This window comes from Bactrocera dorsalis, chromosome 3, assembly GCF_023373825.1.
Source record: "Bactrocera dorsalis isolate Fly_Bdor chromosome 3, ASM2337382v1, whole genome shotgun sequence".
Classification (NCBI taxonomy): domain Eukaryota; kingdom Metazoa; phylum Arthropoda; class Insecta; order Diptera; family Tephritidae; genus Bactrocera; species Bactrocera dorsalis.
Genome location: NC_064305.1, coordinates 21,821,517 through 21,841,924, shown reverse-complemented (window position 1 = coordinate 21,841,924; position 20,408 = coordinate 21,821,517). Strand labels below are relative to the sequence as shown.

General features: G+C 32.5%; 1 protein-coding gene and 1 long non-coding RNA gene across 3 annotated transcripts in view; both read right to left on the bottom strand.

Annotated features, from left to right (window-relative positions):
* LOC105224527 (ell-associated factor Eaf) overlaps window positions 1-18,900 on the bottom strand; it is a 42,199-nt gene extending 23,299 nt beyond the window's left edge. The window contains exons 1-3 of one of the 2 annotated variants that reach the window (XM_011202634.4): window positions 18,521-18,900; window positions 16,709-17,579; window positions 16,512-16,604 (exon numbers count right to left, since the gene is read on the bottom strand). In XM_011202634.4, coding sequence (XP_011200936.2) covers window positions 16,512-16,604; window positions 16,709-16,835 — 220 coding nt within the window. In that variant the 5' untranslated portion in view covers window positions 16,836-17,579; window positions 18,521-18,900. The remainder of the gene's footprint in view (window positions 1-16,511; window positions 16,605-16,708; window positions 17,580-18,520) is intronic. The other variant, XM_029549523.2, reaches the window with a different exon arrangement.
* LOC125777050 (uncharacterized) lies at window positions 1,604-5,394 on the bottom strand. The gene is made up of 2 exons (XR_007422070.1): window positions 5,070-5,394; window positions 1,604-4,132 (listed from the first exon to the last, which is right to left on the bottom strand). It is a non-coding gene; the product is annotated as an uncharacterized LOC125777050 (long non-coding RNA).
* Window positions 18,901-20,408: the final 1,508 nt, after the last annotated feature.

Genomic DNA, 20,408 nt, shown 5'->3' with positions numbered 1-20,408 from the left:
ATAATACTCCTCACAAGAGCGCTAAGTTTCTTTTTCTCATCTCAGGTTTCAGCACTCAGTATTTTGTATCGCTGATAAACTCAGTGATGCAGCAGAGAGTGCTCTTGAGCAATTTCTTATTCTCTTAGAGTATGTATATTTATAAATTTATGTTAAAGTTTAATTGTTGTTGGTGTAAATATTAACAGTTTTGGGTACATGCATGATTAACCGTTAATTTAAGTTGTATTGTGTGTATGTAAATAATTTAAAAGATGAGTTTTATTTTTCGCATCACTTGAACACTCAGAGCGATAAAAATAAAGATGATGCATTAGGCAAATAGTTATCTTTTAAAAATGCTCGCTCATGCTAATATATGAGTGAGCCAAATACGTGAGGAGTTTTTTTGTGATGAGAATGTTAGTTAAGCTTGCGCTCCTGAGTATTTGAAATGATGTCCTCTTCCGGAATATTACTCATCAGAGCAAGAGCGTATTTTGATGGTTTTACGAACTCTGGTTTAATCTAATGAATTCCGCAAATAAACATATGTATTGATATAAAAATAAATTATTTTAGTGAATTTCCAGATGAATTTGGTTTCAATTAATATATTAGCTAGTATGAACACAGCTTAAAAAAATATTATTATATTTCTCTGTACCTAAGCATGTTGTTGCGTTGTAAGAATATAATTAAATGCTTTCATTGGAAAAATGTGCGAACCTAAAGCATATAAAATAACTCGTAAACAGCCGGGCAGCCTTTAACCCGCATAATGGCATTCTATTTGCATTATTAATTTCCTATTTTAAACTAATTTCACACATTTCGCCTGCACTTTCCACCGGCTGCCACGCACGCCGGCAGCGCGCACATACACTCACATATATAGTACATACATATGTATATGCATGCATACACGAAGCGCTGAGTGCGTGCTGCATGCAGCTTTATGTCAGCCACATGTCAGCACACAAATATCATTGCATTGAATAGCTTTTGACTTGAGCGTGGCGATTGCTTACAAAACCGAAAAAAAGTAAATAAATAAATTATATTTATTCACCATGTCACAACGGCGAGTGTGGGTGACGGCTCTTGTGAGGTGAGTACAAATAAGTGCATCACGTGTGTGTTTGTGTGAGTGACTTGCTGCCAATGGTTGGTTGGCAATTGACACATCACTGCAATTGACATGCGACAGCAGCTGTTGATAGCTGCAAATGAGAGCAGGGGTAGGAAAATAATAACAAGGAGACCTGATAAACAACCAATAAAAAAGTAAAATAGCTATAGGTACACTCGTATAAAAGTAGCAACAAATTAGCAGCAATATGCAATGCAATCGGCTGACTGAACGACTGCCACTTGGCTGGTAAATGTGATATTACCGAAACAATGACAGTAAGCACAGCGCAGAGCAGCAGCGACCGGCAGCACTTTACGCTCTACATTTCAATGATTGTGTTTATTGTTGCTGTTATTTTATCTGCGCGCTGTCTTTCCATTACGTGAGTTGCTTCTATAAATTCATGACATTTTGTATCAATTGTGGCTATTTATTTTTTTTTTGCTGTATTTTCTTCTCTTTTTATTTTTTTTGCTTGATAGCGTTGTGTTGGCGCTTTCGAAAATTGTTTAAAACAAAAATAAAAAAACGTGTGACTGTGCAGCGATAAAGTGCGATTAATATGTCACCGAACAGAAACCACCTGCATTGAAATTAAAGTCACACCAATTGCTGTTACCCAACGAACGGCTGAATGAACTGATTGGCTGCTAAACTGACTACCTGCCTACTTGTTGATAACTCATTGTTATCACGAGACATTTTTTTTCCTTTTTCTTTGGGCATACACGTTTGTATTTATATACATACATATGCATATAGTCATGTTAAACGAACGTAAAGAATATTTAGGCAAAAACTAGCTTAAAAAGATGACAAAATCGTACATGCAAGACATTTTGCAAAAGTAACCGAAATTATATTAATTATATGCAACATTAAAAAGATACATCCATCTTCATTTAGGTTTCAATAATAGAAAAACTGCGCAATGTTCAATTTTTACAAAGCACAAAAATAAAATTTTATGTTGAACTTAAACAAATCTCTCAAATAACATATGTATGTACATACATATGTATATCGATGAAAAAGTTTTTTGTTGATAACACTCAAGTACTCATATTTATATGTGGTTTACACGAAATAAAAATGATTGTGAGGATATAAAAGAGGACCAAAAGCTAGGTCGTCTATAAGTTAATAATAAAGGTGAATTGCTGAAAAAGTACTGTTTTCGATGCGTATTTTAGTACAAAAATAGCCAACATTAGTGGTTGAAATCGACCAATAACACTATTTTGAGAATTTTAACTGAATATAAGGGTAAATGTATAGCCTGTTCCACGAGAATTACGAGTAAATGAAGACAAAAAGGTAAACGAGTTTTTGATAAAAAAAAAATGAATTTTCTTGTGATAATTTTAAACAAAATGCGATAAGAAACACATTGCGGTTTCCTTATTACTTTCAAAAAGTGATAAAATTTTTAATAAAATTATATCTCGCCAAATTAGTTTTACTTTCGATACGAATCTCATTTCTTTCATACATTTTTTAAAGACCTATTATTACCTATAGTTAAATTTTAATTATTTTGAACTATTCCTTAATTCACCGTTTATAGTTCCCGATTTTTTTAATTCTTATTAATTTTTGATGTTTTGAGACAGTGTTTTTTAAAGAACAATACGTAAAATGATCAAAGCAAGCAAATGGTCTTGCTCAGGTGCCGTCTGGTTCACTATTGCCTGATATTGGCTCGCATTTATTAGTTCAATGGAAATGTAATACTAAATTGCAGCTTCTGACTCTAATGATGCATTTTAAACATATTTTTTCCACGCTCCTATCCATATAGGGGTAGCTCCTTTTAATTTATTCATTTACATTTTACTTTACATTTCAATATTTATCATATTTAAATAATTTTTGAAACGTTTAAGTTGTTGTTGTAGAAGATGGTGACAATTAAATATTTTTCTTATTTTTGAGAGGATTCAGTAACAGTTCTTTATATATTAAATTTATCGAAATACATATGCCATATATCGATAACGCAATAACTTTCGGAGCACGTCCATATTTAAATATAGCTAACAGTGCACAGATTCTGTATGTATAACACAGTATTAAACCGATAGAGAGATGTGGTTTTAACAAGATTTCACGGAGAGACAAGCAAACTTTATAATTCAAATATAGTAAGGGATTGCTAGAGTACTCGTATACTAATTTAAAAAAGGCAGATTGACTACATTCTTCCACAAATTCAAAAAAAGAAATAATACGTGTGCTTTAAGTTCGTTGACTTTTAATACTTTTCGATTATTTTTGTTGCTTCACCAGTAAACTTTTTATCTCATATTATTAATTAAATACCTAGTATTGGAGTTGCAAAATTTATTTAGAAAACAATCAATAAAGCTAGACGTGTATTTCAAAAAAATCAAAATTAATGTAAATTCATTAAATCAAACCGGTATCCAATCACTTATGTGTAAACCGGCCTATTTCCTTTTTCACTTTATTACCCTTCGCACTTAATTCGATTTTTTCCATTAATGAACTTTGATTTGAAAGCGAACTTCCAATAAACATTTTAGTGAGCAATTTATCACAAACACCAGCGATGGAAAAAAATTTACGGCCGACCATTTGTTTAGGCAAAACAATATTTTTGTGTGTGGCATTTTTACATTTTTCTTTGAATTTAGAGGCGTCGCCGCTAAAAGTAAAATGCAAATACTGAAATCGGTTCGGGACGCTATAATATACATACATATGCACATGTTTTTTTTACTACCATGAAAAAGAAACCCGAAATAAATTAAACACTAAATTGAAGCGCTGAATCAGCACGAAAAGCGGTAAACAGCAGGGAAAATGTTCGGCAAATCCCTGCATAAGCAATACTTGAATTGAAGCTCATCCCACAACACGAAACAACAAAGCCGTTGTGACATTTAGCAAAACAAAGTCATTGACATCGATGTTGAGCGCTGCAAACATTGACTTATGCGGCGCAGACGTCATTGCCGACAGAGACGCCGGCGCATATGCAAACGGGTATGTCTGCTTATAAAGGGTGATTTTTTAAGAGCTTGATAACTTTTTTTTAAAAAAAAAACGCATAAAATTTGCAAAATCTCATCGGTTCTTTATTTGAAACGTTAGATTGGTTCATGACATTTACTTTTTGGAGATAATTTCATTTAAATGTTGACCGCGGCTGCGTCTTAGGTGGTCCATTCGGAAAGTCCAATTTTGGGAAACTTTTTCGAGCATTTCGGCCGGAATAGCCCGAATTTCTTCGGAAATGTTGTCTTCCAAAGCTGGAATAGTTGCTGGCTTATTTCTGTAGACTTTAGACTTGACGTAGCCCCACAAAAAATAGTCTAAAGGCGTTAAATCGCATGATCTTGGTGGCCAACTTACGGGTCCATTTCTTGAGATGAATTGTTGTCCGAAGTTTTCCCTCAAAATGGCCATAGAATCGCGAGCTGTGTGGCATGTAGCGCCATCTTGTTGAAACCACATGTCAACCAAGTTCAGTTCTTCCATTTTTGGCAACAAAAAGTTTGTTAGCATCGAACGATAGCGATCGCCATTCACCGTAACGTTGCGTCCAACAGCATCTTTGAAAAAATACGGTCCAATGATTCCACCAGCGTACAAACCACACCAAACAGTGCATTTTTCGGGATGCATGGGCAGTTCTTGAACGGCTTCTGGTTGCTCTTCACCCCAAATGCGGCAATTTTGCTTATTTACGTAGCCATTCAACCAGAAATGAGCCTCATCGCTGAACAAAATTTGTCGATTTCGAACATTTCGAACCGAACACTGATTTTGGTAATAAAATTCAATGATTTGCAAGCGTTGCTCGTTAGTAAGTCTATTCATGATGAAATGTCAAAGCATACTGAGCATCTTTCTCTTTGACACCATGTCTGAAATCCCACGTGATCTGTCAAATACTAATGCATGAAAATCCTAACCTCAAAAAAATCACCCGTTATGTACATAAGTATATGTATGTATGAAGTCACGTTTAGGTGAAGTAAAAGTATGAAACCAATAATGCATGTGATGCGACGCTTCATTCATATTCCTCAAATAACGTAACAACAAAGATAACGAAATGGAATAAGTGAAAAGATGCTGTAGTTGATCATCAACTATCTGATGAATACGTCGGTTTTTGGCATTATGTGAATATGAATGTGCGGAGATTACACACAACAAGAGTTGAGTAAGAAATCGTATGAAAAGCGTGTGAAATTATAAAAGTTGAAATATTAAATTGAATAATATATATGTGTATAATAATAAACTGTAATATACATATGTATGTATGTATAAAAAAAAATATTTTGAAATTATAAGAAAAAAATATAAATTAAAAATTATATTTTATATATTTATATACATATATAGTTAAATACAAATATATTGAAATATTGCATCAAATTCAAGGGCACATATTATACCCATATTTATTATATGTTTCTGGTTAGTTTTTCTAGCGAAAGGTACGTATTTCCGCAAAAAAATTTCTGTTTATACAAACGCATATATACATACATATGTACGTGTGCAAAAGATATGATAAAAACAAATTTATAGACCATACTTCATTGACAGCTATACACACCTTCCTGCATACATCTATAGTACACATATGCATACATGCATATGTTCAACAGTATTTACGGAATTCGTATTTAAACAAGTGCGAAATGCACGAAATGAGTGGCTAAATAATATTTCAAAATTAAGGTCAGCAACAGAGCAACAAAACATAGCCAAAAATACACAGCCAAGAGCAAAATAAGAAAGACACAATCAACACGTGCGTATAAATCACAACAAATACAAAGAGGTATAAAAAAACCAACGCTGAAGAGAGGTCAATTTGCGGAGAGAATTCGCGTAGATATGGAAAATAATCAAAAATATTCAGAGAGCAAAGGGGAGTAAATGCCAAAAGCGACAGAATGCTTAATGAAATCGGCAGACACTGGACGCCAACAGCGATGATTTGAATAAGTTTCGCATACCAACAGAGAGTAAATGCCGGAAAGTATAAATCAAATGTGCGCTGAGCTGATGAGCACAAATGAGTGTCAGCGTATGGACGCATATGTTGGGATGCAGTTAAAAGTGGTATGTGCGTATGATGAATAGTTAGAAGAAAAACAAAAACAAAATCCACATATACATATAATTGGCTGACAGTCTCCAACTAGAGTGCACCAGGACGTATACGCAAATTTAATTAAGACAATGGTAAATGTGTTAACGGGTTAATTTGGCAATCCTGAGCCTGAGTCCTGTTTTAAATTATTTTTATGCTTAATATTTAGTATTATTATTTTGGCGATTTACAATAGAATTATGGAAAAATACAGCTGTGCAACCTTTAACCCTGGTTGCATTTTAATAGTTATTTTTTGCTCATTTTAATTATTCTTTTTTAAATGTAATTATTGCATATTATTTTTCAGTTGCAAATTTTGTTATAAAGCGCACGAACATTAAGTTCTTTTATGTAATTATCACCACTCAAACGCGCATATTTAAGTTATTTGTGAAATTTGAAGTTGAAATTGTTGGCAATACAGCGGTTGATTGAAAAAAAAATGTAAATACCATAAACTCTACTGTTCGTTGCGAATTCAAAAAGTAAGCATTTAATTAAAAAGAAAACAAAAAAAGATCGCAGTTGTGTTATAATAATACTTATAGATTTTATGATTGAATCAATATTGAACCGCGCATTTCATAGTGTTGCCCATATTTTATTATAAAATGTTTAAGAAAATATTTGTAGCAATAATGAAATATGAAACAGTGCAGCTGGACTAAACACACTTTCAGCGGACGCATGTAAACTAGTGAAATCAAGATGTTAATACAAGTCCTAAGCGTAGGAGATCAGTATGGCTAAGGATTTCAACAAAAATTATAAAAGAAATATATATAAAATGTTCACAATAAAATGAAAGTAAAAAAGTGCATAAGTCACTCATATAATTGATCATACAATAAGCAAAGCTTAATGCTAGAAGTTAAAAAAGAAAAAATCTAATTTCAACAATTCCACTCTTCCAACAGGCATTTGGCATTTTATTTGAGCAGTACCAAATACGACTTGGCATAATTAACTAAACGCCGAATATGTCTGGTCCAATATCAAATCGTCTATCATTAACCTCGAATTGCTGACAAGCGATGCGTGAAAGTCTCTTTTTTTGGCAATTGACAAAACTTACATATTTCGGCATATGCCTGCCACATAACAATTTAAAATATATAATTAGTCAAAGTTGAAGGAACACAGGTTGTAATTAAACAACAACAATAACCAACAGTTCAAAATATAATATAAACGTTGTATGTACATATGTATGTGAAAACCTTGATGTTAGCAAAGACCTTAAAAATTCATAAATTAAATCAAATTAATTTTGATTACTAAAAGAGAAGAAAGAGGGGTAATAAATACAAAACAACAATGGCGTACAACGTGTATTGGATGAAAACAAAAAAATAAAATAGAAATAAATAAAGCAAATGTCGGATGAAAGTAAATAAAGTGTAGTGTATATGCTATACCAAAGCAGAGATTGTACTCGACAGCTCTGATGGGTTGATAAAATTGGTTTTAGCTGGCATTATACCGCAGTCTTGAAAATCATGGTGACAATACTATGTTGAGGTGCCATAATTGTGTGTGTAGCACATGTGTATTAAAACAAAATTAAAATAAAAATAATAACCATAATTGGTAACTAACCATGATGCTAGCAGCCTTCATTATGACATAATTTTTTACTTTTATATATGAGTGTGTATAGCGAATGTTTTTTTCACTTTTGCTGTAATTAAATTTCTACGGAAAAGTGAAACACCAAATAGAAGTGCCAACTAAGAAAATGCCATATAATTGTCTGGTATTTTATGTTGGAAATCAACGAAGCATTGCACAGAAGCGCATAATGAAAAGGAGTATCATTACTGGCGTTGTTGTGTGGGTGCATTAAATATACTTGTATGTAGCAATGTACAGAGTGAAGCAGTGGGAGTGTGAAGAAAATTAAAAGTGCAAGTCGCTGGCAGACGTTGACAATGAAGTGCTATTGAAAAGCTAGTCATTTGGCGGAAGGTGGAAACTTTATGTAATATTTTCATTTTATGTGATCTCAATTTGCTTTCATTTACTTAATTTGTTAGTGTTAGTTTAAAAAATTTTAAATTTTTAATACTTAAAATGCATATATTTTTGCAAGGAAATTGGAAAGTTTTAAATTTGAGTATAATTTTAATTAATGATTTTTTTTTACATTTTTTTCCAAGCTTAAAAATTAAATTTTTTATTAAAACTAAGAACTAACTACCAAGAATATATATTTTTACAAGAAAATTAGATGGTTATAAATTTTTTTCCTAAAAATTATTTATTTATTTTATATATTTAAAAATTAAATAAATTTTTTTGTTACAAAAAAAATAAATAAAATTGTTTATAGGTTTTCAATATTCAGTAGGAGAAAAAGTAGTTGTTACTAATCAAGAAAACAATAACTATTTTTTCATTATATATTTGTTCATTAAATTCATACTTGATACATTAATAGCAGTCGGATCTAAGTAACCGGTGTGGACATGAATTTTTATTAACCGTCAACACTACAACAACAACCATTTATTAATTACAGTTTACATATTATTTTATTATACGTATATATTTTGTAATTATTTCTCTTTAATTTTTTTTTTTTTTATATAATTATTATGGTACCATAATTTGATATTTTTTTGCATTTTCTTAATTAGTTTTAGGCAATAATAAGATTAATTTTATGTTTCTTTATTATTTCTTTATTATTAATATTTATGACAGGAAATTGTTTAAGATACTACCACCAGCTGTTTTTGAATTAAATCAAGCATTGAATATAACAAAATTTAATGAATAAACTAGTAAAAACTCATTTACAATACGAAAGCGAATTTTAGAAATTAAAAAATTTCTTTCAAATAACACAAAAGCAACTAAACACTTTGTAGCAATAAACTTTAATCATAAAAATGCGATGAAGGAGTAAAGTAAAATAGTGAATGTGCGCATGAAGACACAACTGTGGCGGTAGTAAGTAATGTTGGTGACGTTAGACTACCACCGACTGGCGGTGCAATTGTCACAATGTTTGTTTGTTTGTGGGTTTGTTTATTTGACATTGGTTGTCGCTCGTGGTTACACAGAGATTTGTTTGCTGCTCGGTTGCTTAGTCGCAATAATATTCCGTCGTCGCAGTTTGGCGAATAGTACTAGTTGTAGAAAATTAGCGAATGGTTGAATGAATGGCCGACGCTGCTTGCAGTAGTGTGCGTGTGCATGGAAGTGCTGGTGGAAGTTGTGGAAAAAATATTGCTTTTGATAATGAAAGGAAACTTTTTCTACGATTCAACGCTCATTTTCCTACATTTTCTTGTGCATGCTTTTGCACTTTCCCCTTTTATTACCGCCACTATACTGCTCACATTACCGCTACACGACTACCATCACCAGATACTGTTGAAACAGTTGGCGTGCCAGCAAATTACCGCCGTGCACTATGCAGCGTATACGAATTGCCGATGACGGCTGCAATGACGCTGCTGACAGTTTGCAAGACATTTACATAATCTCTTTTCATAATAAAAATGAAATGGAATTTTACGCTTGGGATTTTTATTATTCATCAACTAACTGACTTGTATGCGACTTGTGCCGAGATTTACTTCAATATTTCTCTCTCTGTAACTTTAGATTTGAGCACATTCACCTTTCCTCTTTTTTTCTTTCGATATTGATTTGGCATGCGGTATTCATTTGATTGGTGCTAGTGTTGGAAAATAGATGGAAATATAAAAAAATTGATGGTGGTGCAATTACAAGAGCCAATGTTAATTATCTCTTAAATCTTTAAATAAAAAAAATTCCAATAAACATTATGACTTTCCCTAAATTTCATTACATAATGGAAACTAATAAATATTATAGATTTCCTCTAAATACTTAATTGAATCCTTAATAATTGTTTATATTTTATTATTTATATTTCATACCTTTTATATTTATTTTTTATCTTTAACTTTTTTATTACTTATAACCTTAAAGTTCTTGATTCTATCAGTTTTCTATTTTTTACTTTTGATGAAATTTTTTTGTAATATTAATTGTATCACGAATTATTTAAATAAAATGTTATATAACACACATTTTTTATCTTCATAAAAAAATTTGTGAAATTCATGGAAAACACCGCATATACAACAAGTCATTTAATGTGAAAATGAAAGAGATTGCTCGTGGCGCTGAGCAGCACAAGTGAAAGGCGTTAAATCAATTAACGCCAACACATAACAAACTGCAGATGAACAGCCACAACAACTTCAGACGTCAATTGATGTCTGCGAGTGTGCGGTGGGGTGCCAACTTCAGCAGATTCTCAAAGCAAGCGCGTAATTTTTAAGATTACTTGTATATACATACTTACATACAAATGTATCTATATATGTACATATGCATACATACTTATGTAGTAAAGAGCTTACTCACTCAACGTTAATTAGTGTGGACCTGTTCTTCTTTTCTATTGATTATGTTTAAACGATTGAAAGTGAAAGGCATGTGATGCTAATCTATTAAAAATCATGTAAGTATTTTGCTCAAGCCTACAGATTTGTGGGTAAATATTTGTTAGAAAAAGTTTGACTTTTATAAAACTTTTTTCCTGACTTTACAAATATCTCATAATTTTTCACAAATTTGCAAAATTCTTCAGCACTGTTTTAATATTTCCACCACAGCTATGTATGTTAAAGCGCTGACAATTTGACAGCGGTGAGTCAAATAGACTCAGCTGATAGCTAAAACTAATTTAATTGATGTGAAAGTTTAACCATAAAAGTCGATTATCTTCCGTAAACAAAAATGTTTACAATAAATCAAAATGATTATTAATTTTTGCTAATAAGTTCAAAAATTCACCTTAAATTAGCAATCAGTGTTCATAAATATTTGATTACATCATTAGATGAAATAGTAAAGGTAAATTGCACACAATTCACTAGAAATCTAGATCGTACGTGTGTATGTGTTGTTTGTTTTTTTTTCACTGAAAGCACATAACAACAATTAACTAATTTCAATTCGGTTTTAATAGATTCAATCATAAATACTTGACTAAGCTGAATGAAGGAGCATGATAAGTTTATAGAATTGGTAAACATTGTGAAAAATACAAGTAATTGACTAGATGTGCCCTTCAAATACTTATTATGCGTTCATTTACGAAGCAAGTTCATTGGCAAAGCAATAAAATAGTTAATAGTTTAATGTGAACTGAAGGGAAAACTTTGTTTTTTTTTTGATAAGCAATTAAATGGCTCATATCAGACACTCAAATTGATTAAATAGTATTGGTAATTTACTATATGTCAGTATTAATATAACTATGTTTTTAATAAATACATTAATGGAACTATTTTGTAAAGTTCAAAAAGTCTACTTATACAATGTTTCTCAAAGCAAATTTTTAATAAAAAAATTAAGATTTATTCTATATAAACAAAGAATACTTTAAAATTTAATCTTAAATAATTATAAATTAGTTTTACGGCACTGACGCACATTTCGAAACTATTCTGGGAACTTAGCTTAAGCAGCTTAGCAAATCGCCTATCAGTATTACACAACTCACGTGCTCACTTTATGAGATAAGCGAGGCAGCCAAAAAATCTATTTATATCAATAAATATTTAAAACAAAAAAAGTAATAAAAAAAAATGTTGTTTATACTAAAAAATAATAAAAAATATTATTTAATTGGACTCTTCATCATACAAGAAATTATATAAAAGTTGAGCACAAAATACTTATCGCAAATGATAAGGCAAAAAAATATACACATATATATAATATTAAAGTATTTAAGTTGCCAAGTGTTTATTTATGATAAGCCACAATGGGCATTTCATTTTACTCACACCAGGAAAAAAGCTTTCGAATATAAATTTGTAAGTAGAAGTAAGAGCATTGAGCAGACGAGTGGATTTAAATAAAACTGGCGGTGCCACGAATCAGTTTGACGTAAAGTTGGAAAGATCAGCTGATTTGCTGACATTGACGTAGCCATTTAGGTTGCTCTCAAAGGATAACATTGGTTCAAAACCATTGTAGCTACAAAACTAAGATACTACAAATAAAATGAAACTAAATTCTTAAAAAATTCTGGGCTGCACCGAAGCTATAACGCTTCGCCTGTGCATTCCTACTAGCATGAAAGGGGATATTATAAATCTTTATTCTGAGTTAATCGCTTAGTTTACATGGCAGCTATATGCTATAGAGTCCGATCTAAGCAATTCGTTTGGATAATAATCTTAGACCAATTTCGTGAAGTTTGCTTGTCAAATAAAAAAAAATACATACAAGGAGTTGAGCTTGATCGCTCAGTTTGTATGGCAGCTATATGCTATAGTGATCGAATCTGAAAAAAATGTCCGAAGATTGTACCGTTGCCTTACAAAACAAAAACAATGTTCAACTTCGTGAAGATATCTCATAAAATATAAACGTTTTCCGGTATCGGTAGCTCCGACAAATGCGCAGTTACTTGTGAAAAAGGACATGTGCAAAATTTCAAATCTACATTTCAAAAACTGTTGGACTAGTATAAATGGACAGACAGACGGACATGATTAAAGTGACTAAGCTCGTCATGCTGATCATTTAATCATACATACATATATACATTTTACAGGGTCTTCCACGATTCTTTCCGCAAGTTGCAAACTACGTAACTAACTTAATACGCCCTGTTCAGGGAATAAAAAAATATATTTAATAAAGATCAGTTCATTAAGATATTTTGAAAATAATAGATCGAAACCATTTTTATACATTTTTCAGCAGGTTAGTAATTTAAGGTTTTTATTAAATAGTATGCCAACTGACACAAAAAGATAACACAAAAAGAAATTTAATAAAATACTATTAATAGCGGCATGTGGATACATAAAAACACATTTACATAAATATTTGCTTTTGACAATACATATTATAGCCAAATAAAAACGGCATAAATGTGGGTAACCTCAATTGAAGGCAACGATGAATTTGGAGCATTAGAAAATAACTCGAAAAACAGAAAACAGAAGAAAAAAATTTAAATGATATAGTAAACTAACCATGCATATAGTAAGGCATTCACAGTGAATGCCATTAATGAAGCATAGTTAAGTTGCAGCACAGACACATGGATATGAATGTATGTACATATGTATGGGTGTGTGTATTGTAGAGTAGCGGCGGAAGAATAGGTGGCGAATGTGGTGCTGGACAGACCAGCAGTGAAGCAGAAAATAAATAAATTTTATGCAGGTTAAGTGAACAAAACAACAATTTAAATAAATAAACAAATGACTGAAATAAAACAAAACCAACTAATATTTTTTGTATAAAACTTGGCAATGGTTGCGCAAGTTAGACTTTACGGTTAGTTGACTATACTAAAATTTAAGACAGCAGCGGTTATAGACACAGCTGGTATAGTTAGTAACATATTTGCAGCGCTATTAGTACGAGCTAGAGGCGCAACTTGGCCAAACGCTAGCTACTAGTAACATATGTACATATGTATGTATGTATGTGGTAGCTTATTTCCGTTACTGCTCGCAAATAGTTGGCATACCAAACAAAATATGACGTTGAAATGAGAAAGCTACTAAGCAACAAAAAGACAAATTGGCTGGTGTGTGCGGAAGGCAAGACTGTAATGGGCAGCCAACAACTGTTAGCTGCTAAGCGTCCGGACGCCGGTAATTGTTGCCAACAAAACAACAAAAAAAAAAAAGATGTAGCTAGAAGTGATTGCTGCAGGCCAAGAAATAATACTCAATTTTTTTTTATTTAAAGAAAAACATGGAAAATTTAAAAAGTTATATCAAAAAACAAGCAGACAAAATGATTATAGCTGCCAATAGGTTCAGTTTATGCTTGGGCCACACACATGAAAAAATTTGAAGTGATTCATAAAAAGTTTCACTTTAGAAACATGCATACATATGTATGTAAGTGTGGCTTTATGAGCGTGTGCGCACAGGTGGAGATGTTACTTAAAATCACAGCAGTCGGCTGTTATGTGCAGATGTTTGTAAGCTAACAAGTTAGACCATCCATCGATTCAATTCTGCTTGCCAGTGGACTGAAACAAGTAAACTACATATACACATATGTACATATGTATGTATGTACGTATGTACATATATATGTATGTATGTATGCACATATGATGAACTAGTTGTAGAACAAGCTTAGTGTGGTGCACTTTCAAGCGCTCCACATTCACATCCTCTCTTTGATTGCTTCCAGCTTGGCATTCATTACATTCTGCCAACCAGCATAGTTGGTGATTATGTTTTGTTAATGAACTTGTTTCGAGTTCTGATGAGTTTATTTTTTTCGCATTAAATGCAGCCACTTTTCACTTGATCATTCAATCTGGGTCTAATTATGAGACAACTATGTACTTTATTCATTGTTTTGTATCAGAAGGCGAGGAGTGCCTATACAAAGTACATAAATTCTATTTAGAATGCAATAATAGTTTATATATCAGAAAGCAATTAAAAGCGGAAATATATTGAATAATATGCACATACATATTTAAGTAAGTAAAAATGTATAAAACGGAAGTTTCACATTAATAACCTTAAGGTTAAGTAAGAAAAAAAATAATGTACGGAACTTTGTTTAAATGATAATACGAGTATTAAATTACACACTTTTTTAAATCTTCAGTATTCCAATTCGGCACATTTTTATCACAGTCATACCAAAATAACACAATATTTTCACAAACTTCATCCAACTTTGTCCAACACCACTGTATTTTAAACTCCCACTCAATTTATGTTTCTCTATCAAAACAATAATATTAAAATTGACAACAGAAAATTGTAAAATACATAATATGTTGCAAACGATCAATGTCAATCAGTCTGACATTACAGGGTAACAAGCCAGCTGATTATCAGCCAAGTGTCAGAAGCGGCTGCCGGGCAGAGGGGGACAGAGTAAAGCCAGTTGTTCGCCTTTATATCAGGCACGTACGAACGTATAGCTGTATGTTAAACAGTGCTTGCGAACGCATTCACCTGAATAAAGTTGAGCAGAGCGCGGCCAACAAACGATTATTGAAAACAAATGGATGTTATTTTTCGACAAATTGTTTTCAATTGTATTATTTAAAATATTACCACTATTTTCTATTCATAATTGCTAAAAAATTAAAAAATTAGCAACAAAAATTTTTTGACATTGTAGAAAAGCATGAAAATTATTCTAAATTGTGAGATTGTGCACTCGAATACATGAGATATGTATAAAATATTATCAATATTATTGCACAATCGATTTTATCGCATTTACATTGCGTTCTAATAGATCGATGCTTAATATTTGTACAGATAATACATCATCTCAAGCACAACTTCAATATAAGACACTCAAATGGCTATACATAGTAGTTCTGTTTTTATAGTCTTTATGCCAAAGACTTCTTGATGTATGTATGTATATAAAAAATATGTGAATATTAGTGAATGACAACGATACCACGCCGGAAATTGATTTTTTAAGTTCAACGGACTAAGTTAAAATTGATTCTGAGGTATAACTATATGTACAATTAGAAAACTGTGGACCATTTAAGCCTCTTTTATCATGTCAAAGTACTTACAGAAGCACCCTTCACTTAAAGAAAATATTCTCTTCTCAGCAGTTCTAAAAAAATATGTCTCTCCCTATCAGCAAAAATATGAGTGTATTATAAATATATACAAACTTATTATATACATACATAATTAAAGTTAATGTTATCAGGAGTCAAAATAAGTTTCAATTGTCATTCAATATATTTTTATGGTGCAAAGAAATTGACGGCACGTGTAGTCGAGATTGAAAGATATCATAAAAATTATTGAATAATTCAAATTTACTTTATATGTTTTTTTGAAAGTGGGAAAATACCTTCACATTGTTTTGAAATAATACCCAATTACAATGAATTTGTTATAATTGTATATAGTATATATACCTAAGTACATAGTTGTAAAAAAACCATAAAATATGTACATACATATTGTCCTGTTTTTAAAAATGCCAATACTTGGGCAATGTCAGCAATTAAGAAGTGCATTTTCAAACAAATCTACGGTTCAGTTTAGTGTGAAAAGGGTTGGTATGCATCTAACATTGACTTATCTTTCTTTTAGGTAAATAATTATTATTTGTTTTTCGATTGATACTATTTGATTGCTTACATATTTATTATTCTTCACTTATTCTTTTTATCAAATTGGTTAGTACTATATATGTATATATATGTTTTTCGGTACTCACCTAAATTTGGCACGGTAACGGTAACTTGATTATTGGAGCCGACGTCCACTAAAGCGACTTTACTTTTGTCCACACTTGCTGGCTTGAAGTCATCTGTTAAACGTAGAGAATAAATGTTATTTTATTTATCAATTGGAAGGTATAGTTTTTTTTAACTAAGCCGATATCTAAAAAGTGAAATACGGTCTTATACTTACATTTGATAGTGTGAAAGGCCGTCGTTGTATTTTTTGGATTGTATGTGCAGCCAAGCTTTAAATCGCGCACCTCGTCTCCAATGTTAAGGCGCTCTGCGAGCGAGCTTTTATGTTTGGTCATCATCATCGCCGTTGAACCAACACCTGCGGTTGGAAGCTTGTTATGAGGCGTTGTCGTTGTGTGTGGAGATGACGATGATGTATTTGCGTAATTTGAGTGATTTGAATAATTGGCACTGGCGTTATTATTGGTGTTATAGAGGGAATTGTTGTAAGTGGACTGGTTTTGTTGTTGCTGATATGATTTTGTGGTGTTATAGTTTGGTGATTGAAAACCTTGCAAAAACGCCGATTCTCTTTCAGCCAGCAAAGATGTATCGGATGCCGTTGTAAAGGAACTGACTCCGGTGCTAACACCCGCTCCAGCCGTCGTCGCCGCCGTCCCTGCTGACCACTGACCAGCACCGCCGCCACTTCGTTGCAATTGTGTTATACTGTTTGCAGTAAATTTACGACCACCCGCTGCACGGGCACTTCCTCCAATCCCACTACTTCCCCTATTACTAGATGTTACTGTTGTCCCAGCCGCTGCGTTGCTTGTTCGACTGCGTTTTACGCTACCACCTGCAGCCTTGGCCTTGAGACGTTGTAACGTTGTGGTACCCGATGACTTCGGAATTTTTTTGCTTTTCGGTGCAATATGGAATTGCACACACACGTACACGTATAAAAAATAGATTATTTACACTTAAATTGAAAATTCAAATGTTAATTGCACTTCCAGGCGGAGAGGCGCCCAGCACCACTACATTCTCAATAAAGAGCAATATGCACTACACTTAGCACACATATTTTATAATTTGATATTATTCTGAAACAAGAAATTTCAAAATTAACCACATAAAAACCGGGATAATTATAAAATTCGTGGTTTCCGTTAATATTCAATTGTATCACAATTATTCTGAATAATTTTAGGTCTCATGCACACATTACTACAAGACTGTTCACTTCACAATAAATTTTATATTTCACCTACTCAGCTTATTTAACTGCTAGTAATTAGTAGCGTGTTAATTTTCTAAGGAACTTGGCTCGTATTTCTTTTTACCATTTCACACCCTTCACTTTTACTCGAATGCTAAACTTAGCAATCACTCATCTGACTTAATATATAATCATTCTTTTCTACTTATACAATTCTTTTTATCTTTATATTCTCTTTCACACACTAAAATAGAAAGAACATATGTTTCGAGTTTTAGGCTTTCACATGCACATTCCTCCGGTTTTCCCAAATAAAAAATGAAGCAACACAATGCATGCAACACTACGAAAGGTTTGCCACGCCGTTACAATTTCAGCTAACGTCAACGTTCAACTCAGCACAGCAACAGCGCTGCAGACAACATTGCCACCCAGCTGTCGCCAAAACCACCCCCGCAAGTATGCGGCATATATTGACCACTTTTCAAAGAAGAATGTAAAAGAAAAGTAAAGGTAAAGCAAAAAAAAAGTACAAAAGAACGCGCACGTCACTTCATCGTATTCTGCCAACAACTCTACGCAACGCTGCCGTCGACGTCATTAACGACGGCTATGAATGTGGAAAAATGAACAGAAAAAGATGAGGGTGGGTGAAAAGGTGTGGGGCGCTGCGTGTTGGCGCTGTTGCTGCCTGTGGCGAAACTGTTGCAATTTTCGTACTACTTTACATTATAAGCCTTACATACATATATTTTAATAAGTGGACATTATCACACTTATGTGTAATCGAAGAAAAAGAACTACTATACACGAGAGGAGTCTCACCTAAGCACATAAGCCCAAAATTGATTTAATTTATATTTCTGTGCGGTTATTTTCCACACGAAATATTTCGATGCTTTGTATCGACGTTTTTGGTTTCGATTTCGACGACGGCGCAACTCGCGACTTTCAGCGCACCTGCCGCAATAAGACGGCAATGAAATTTTACACGTCTACAAAATCCGAAACGAATTTTTTGCACTTTCCAATATGCTTGTTTTAGAAATTTCTGCACTCACGTTTTTTTCCGATTTTTAACCACTTTATGATTAGCGTTAGTCAAATAATAATTTCCTCTTTCGATTGATTTGAACGTCGTCGCGCTGTCGTCGTTGTCTCGTCTACGTCTCGTGCATTTTCATCACTTCAGCGCTACTTCGCCGTTTTTGGTATTTTCTCTGCGTGACTGCTTCTTACAATTCCTCGCTGTCTATGTCTCTCGCTTGACATTCGCAGTGCAGTGTTGCATAGTTTTTAAAAACTCTAGAATGCAAACAATATCACCCGGTAATATTAAGCAAAATACTTATTTTCAGAGTTTAATAAACACAAACTTTTTAATTAAAACCAATTTCCAAAAAATAGATTGGATTGTGGTAATGCTCGCACAGTTTAAAGATTATGGAATATACAATTTATTGCCAGTGTTTAGCGTATGTTGAAAATTTCAAGTGTTGGTAAGCTTGGCAATTTTTCACATAAAGTGCTGAAACATAGAGCGCGACAAACTGCAACCGACATCTGTCAAATATTAAAATACGCACGTTCTAAAGGACACAGTTATTTAGACAGCTGCACGACTACTAGACTGCAGATCAACAGTTGTCGCTCTCGCTTACTTCAAAATATTCTTATATTTGCCAACGACAGTAGGACGACAGTAGAGTTGACAGTAGAGAGTAGTGATGCTACTAATATGTGAAATGCAAAATGTAAAATTGTTCAAAGCTCTAAAAACCTGACGTTATTTTCAAATAAAAACATAAAATAGCTCTGTTGTATCATTTGTAATAACAATTGATAATTAAAAACAAATAACTTTACCTATTTACTTATTGTTTGCATACAAAATTTCACTTTGAACAAAATATTAAAATTTCATTAAAGTGAAAGCTATTAGTATGACCAACACGAAATTGTGTACCTGCAAAGTGGACAGCTGTGTTGCCTTGTGTACATGCCGGCCATTGTTGTGACGCTAGCTTCTTACAAATGTTTATGTAGAAGGATTCACCACGCCATTTACCGTAAACTAACGTAGAAAGGTATTAAGGTTATCATAAAAAAAATTGTAAACTCATGAAATGAAGTTTATTTACTAGTATTAGAAAAACTTCTAGTGAAACTATTAGAAAAATATTAAAATAGAGTGAAAAGCAACGAAATCTTTAAAAAATCTGTAAGGAATCACTTTTTACTCTTTTATGACGTCATTTCCGTGAAACGCAAAGTAATACAGATACGGCTTGAAATTGTTGTCAACGTAAAAAGTGTCATTCTTGGTTCAAATAGAGAAATTATAAAAAAAAGAGAAAAAATTCGAATAAATGAATATTATTATAATTCATTGTGAAAGTAAGATACACTTTATATATAAAAATAAATTTAGTATATGCTATTATAACATATTAAAAAGATATACATTTTTTTTTTCCAAACAGTTTGGAAGGCACTGTACAGTATTTGGTGCAACTGTTTGGTTTGTGTCTTGAGTAGGTACATCGTCGGTAACGTAGAACCGCAGCACTGTCTTACCATCGGAGAAAAACGGTTGTGCAACTCACGCTTGAAAGAAACTACACAACTACTTTGGTTTTTATAAATAATAGATTAAATAAAAAATAGTACATAAAGACATTACGAGTTATTAAAAAACTTTCAGAATTCTTAG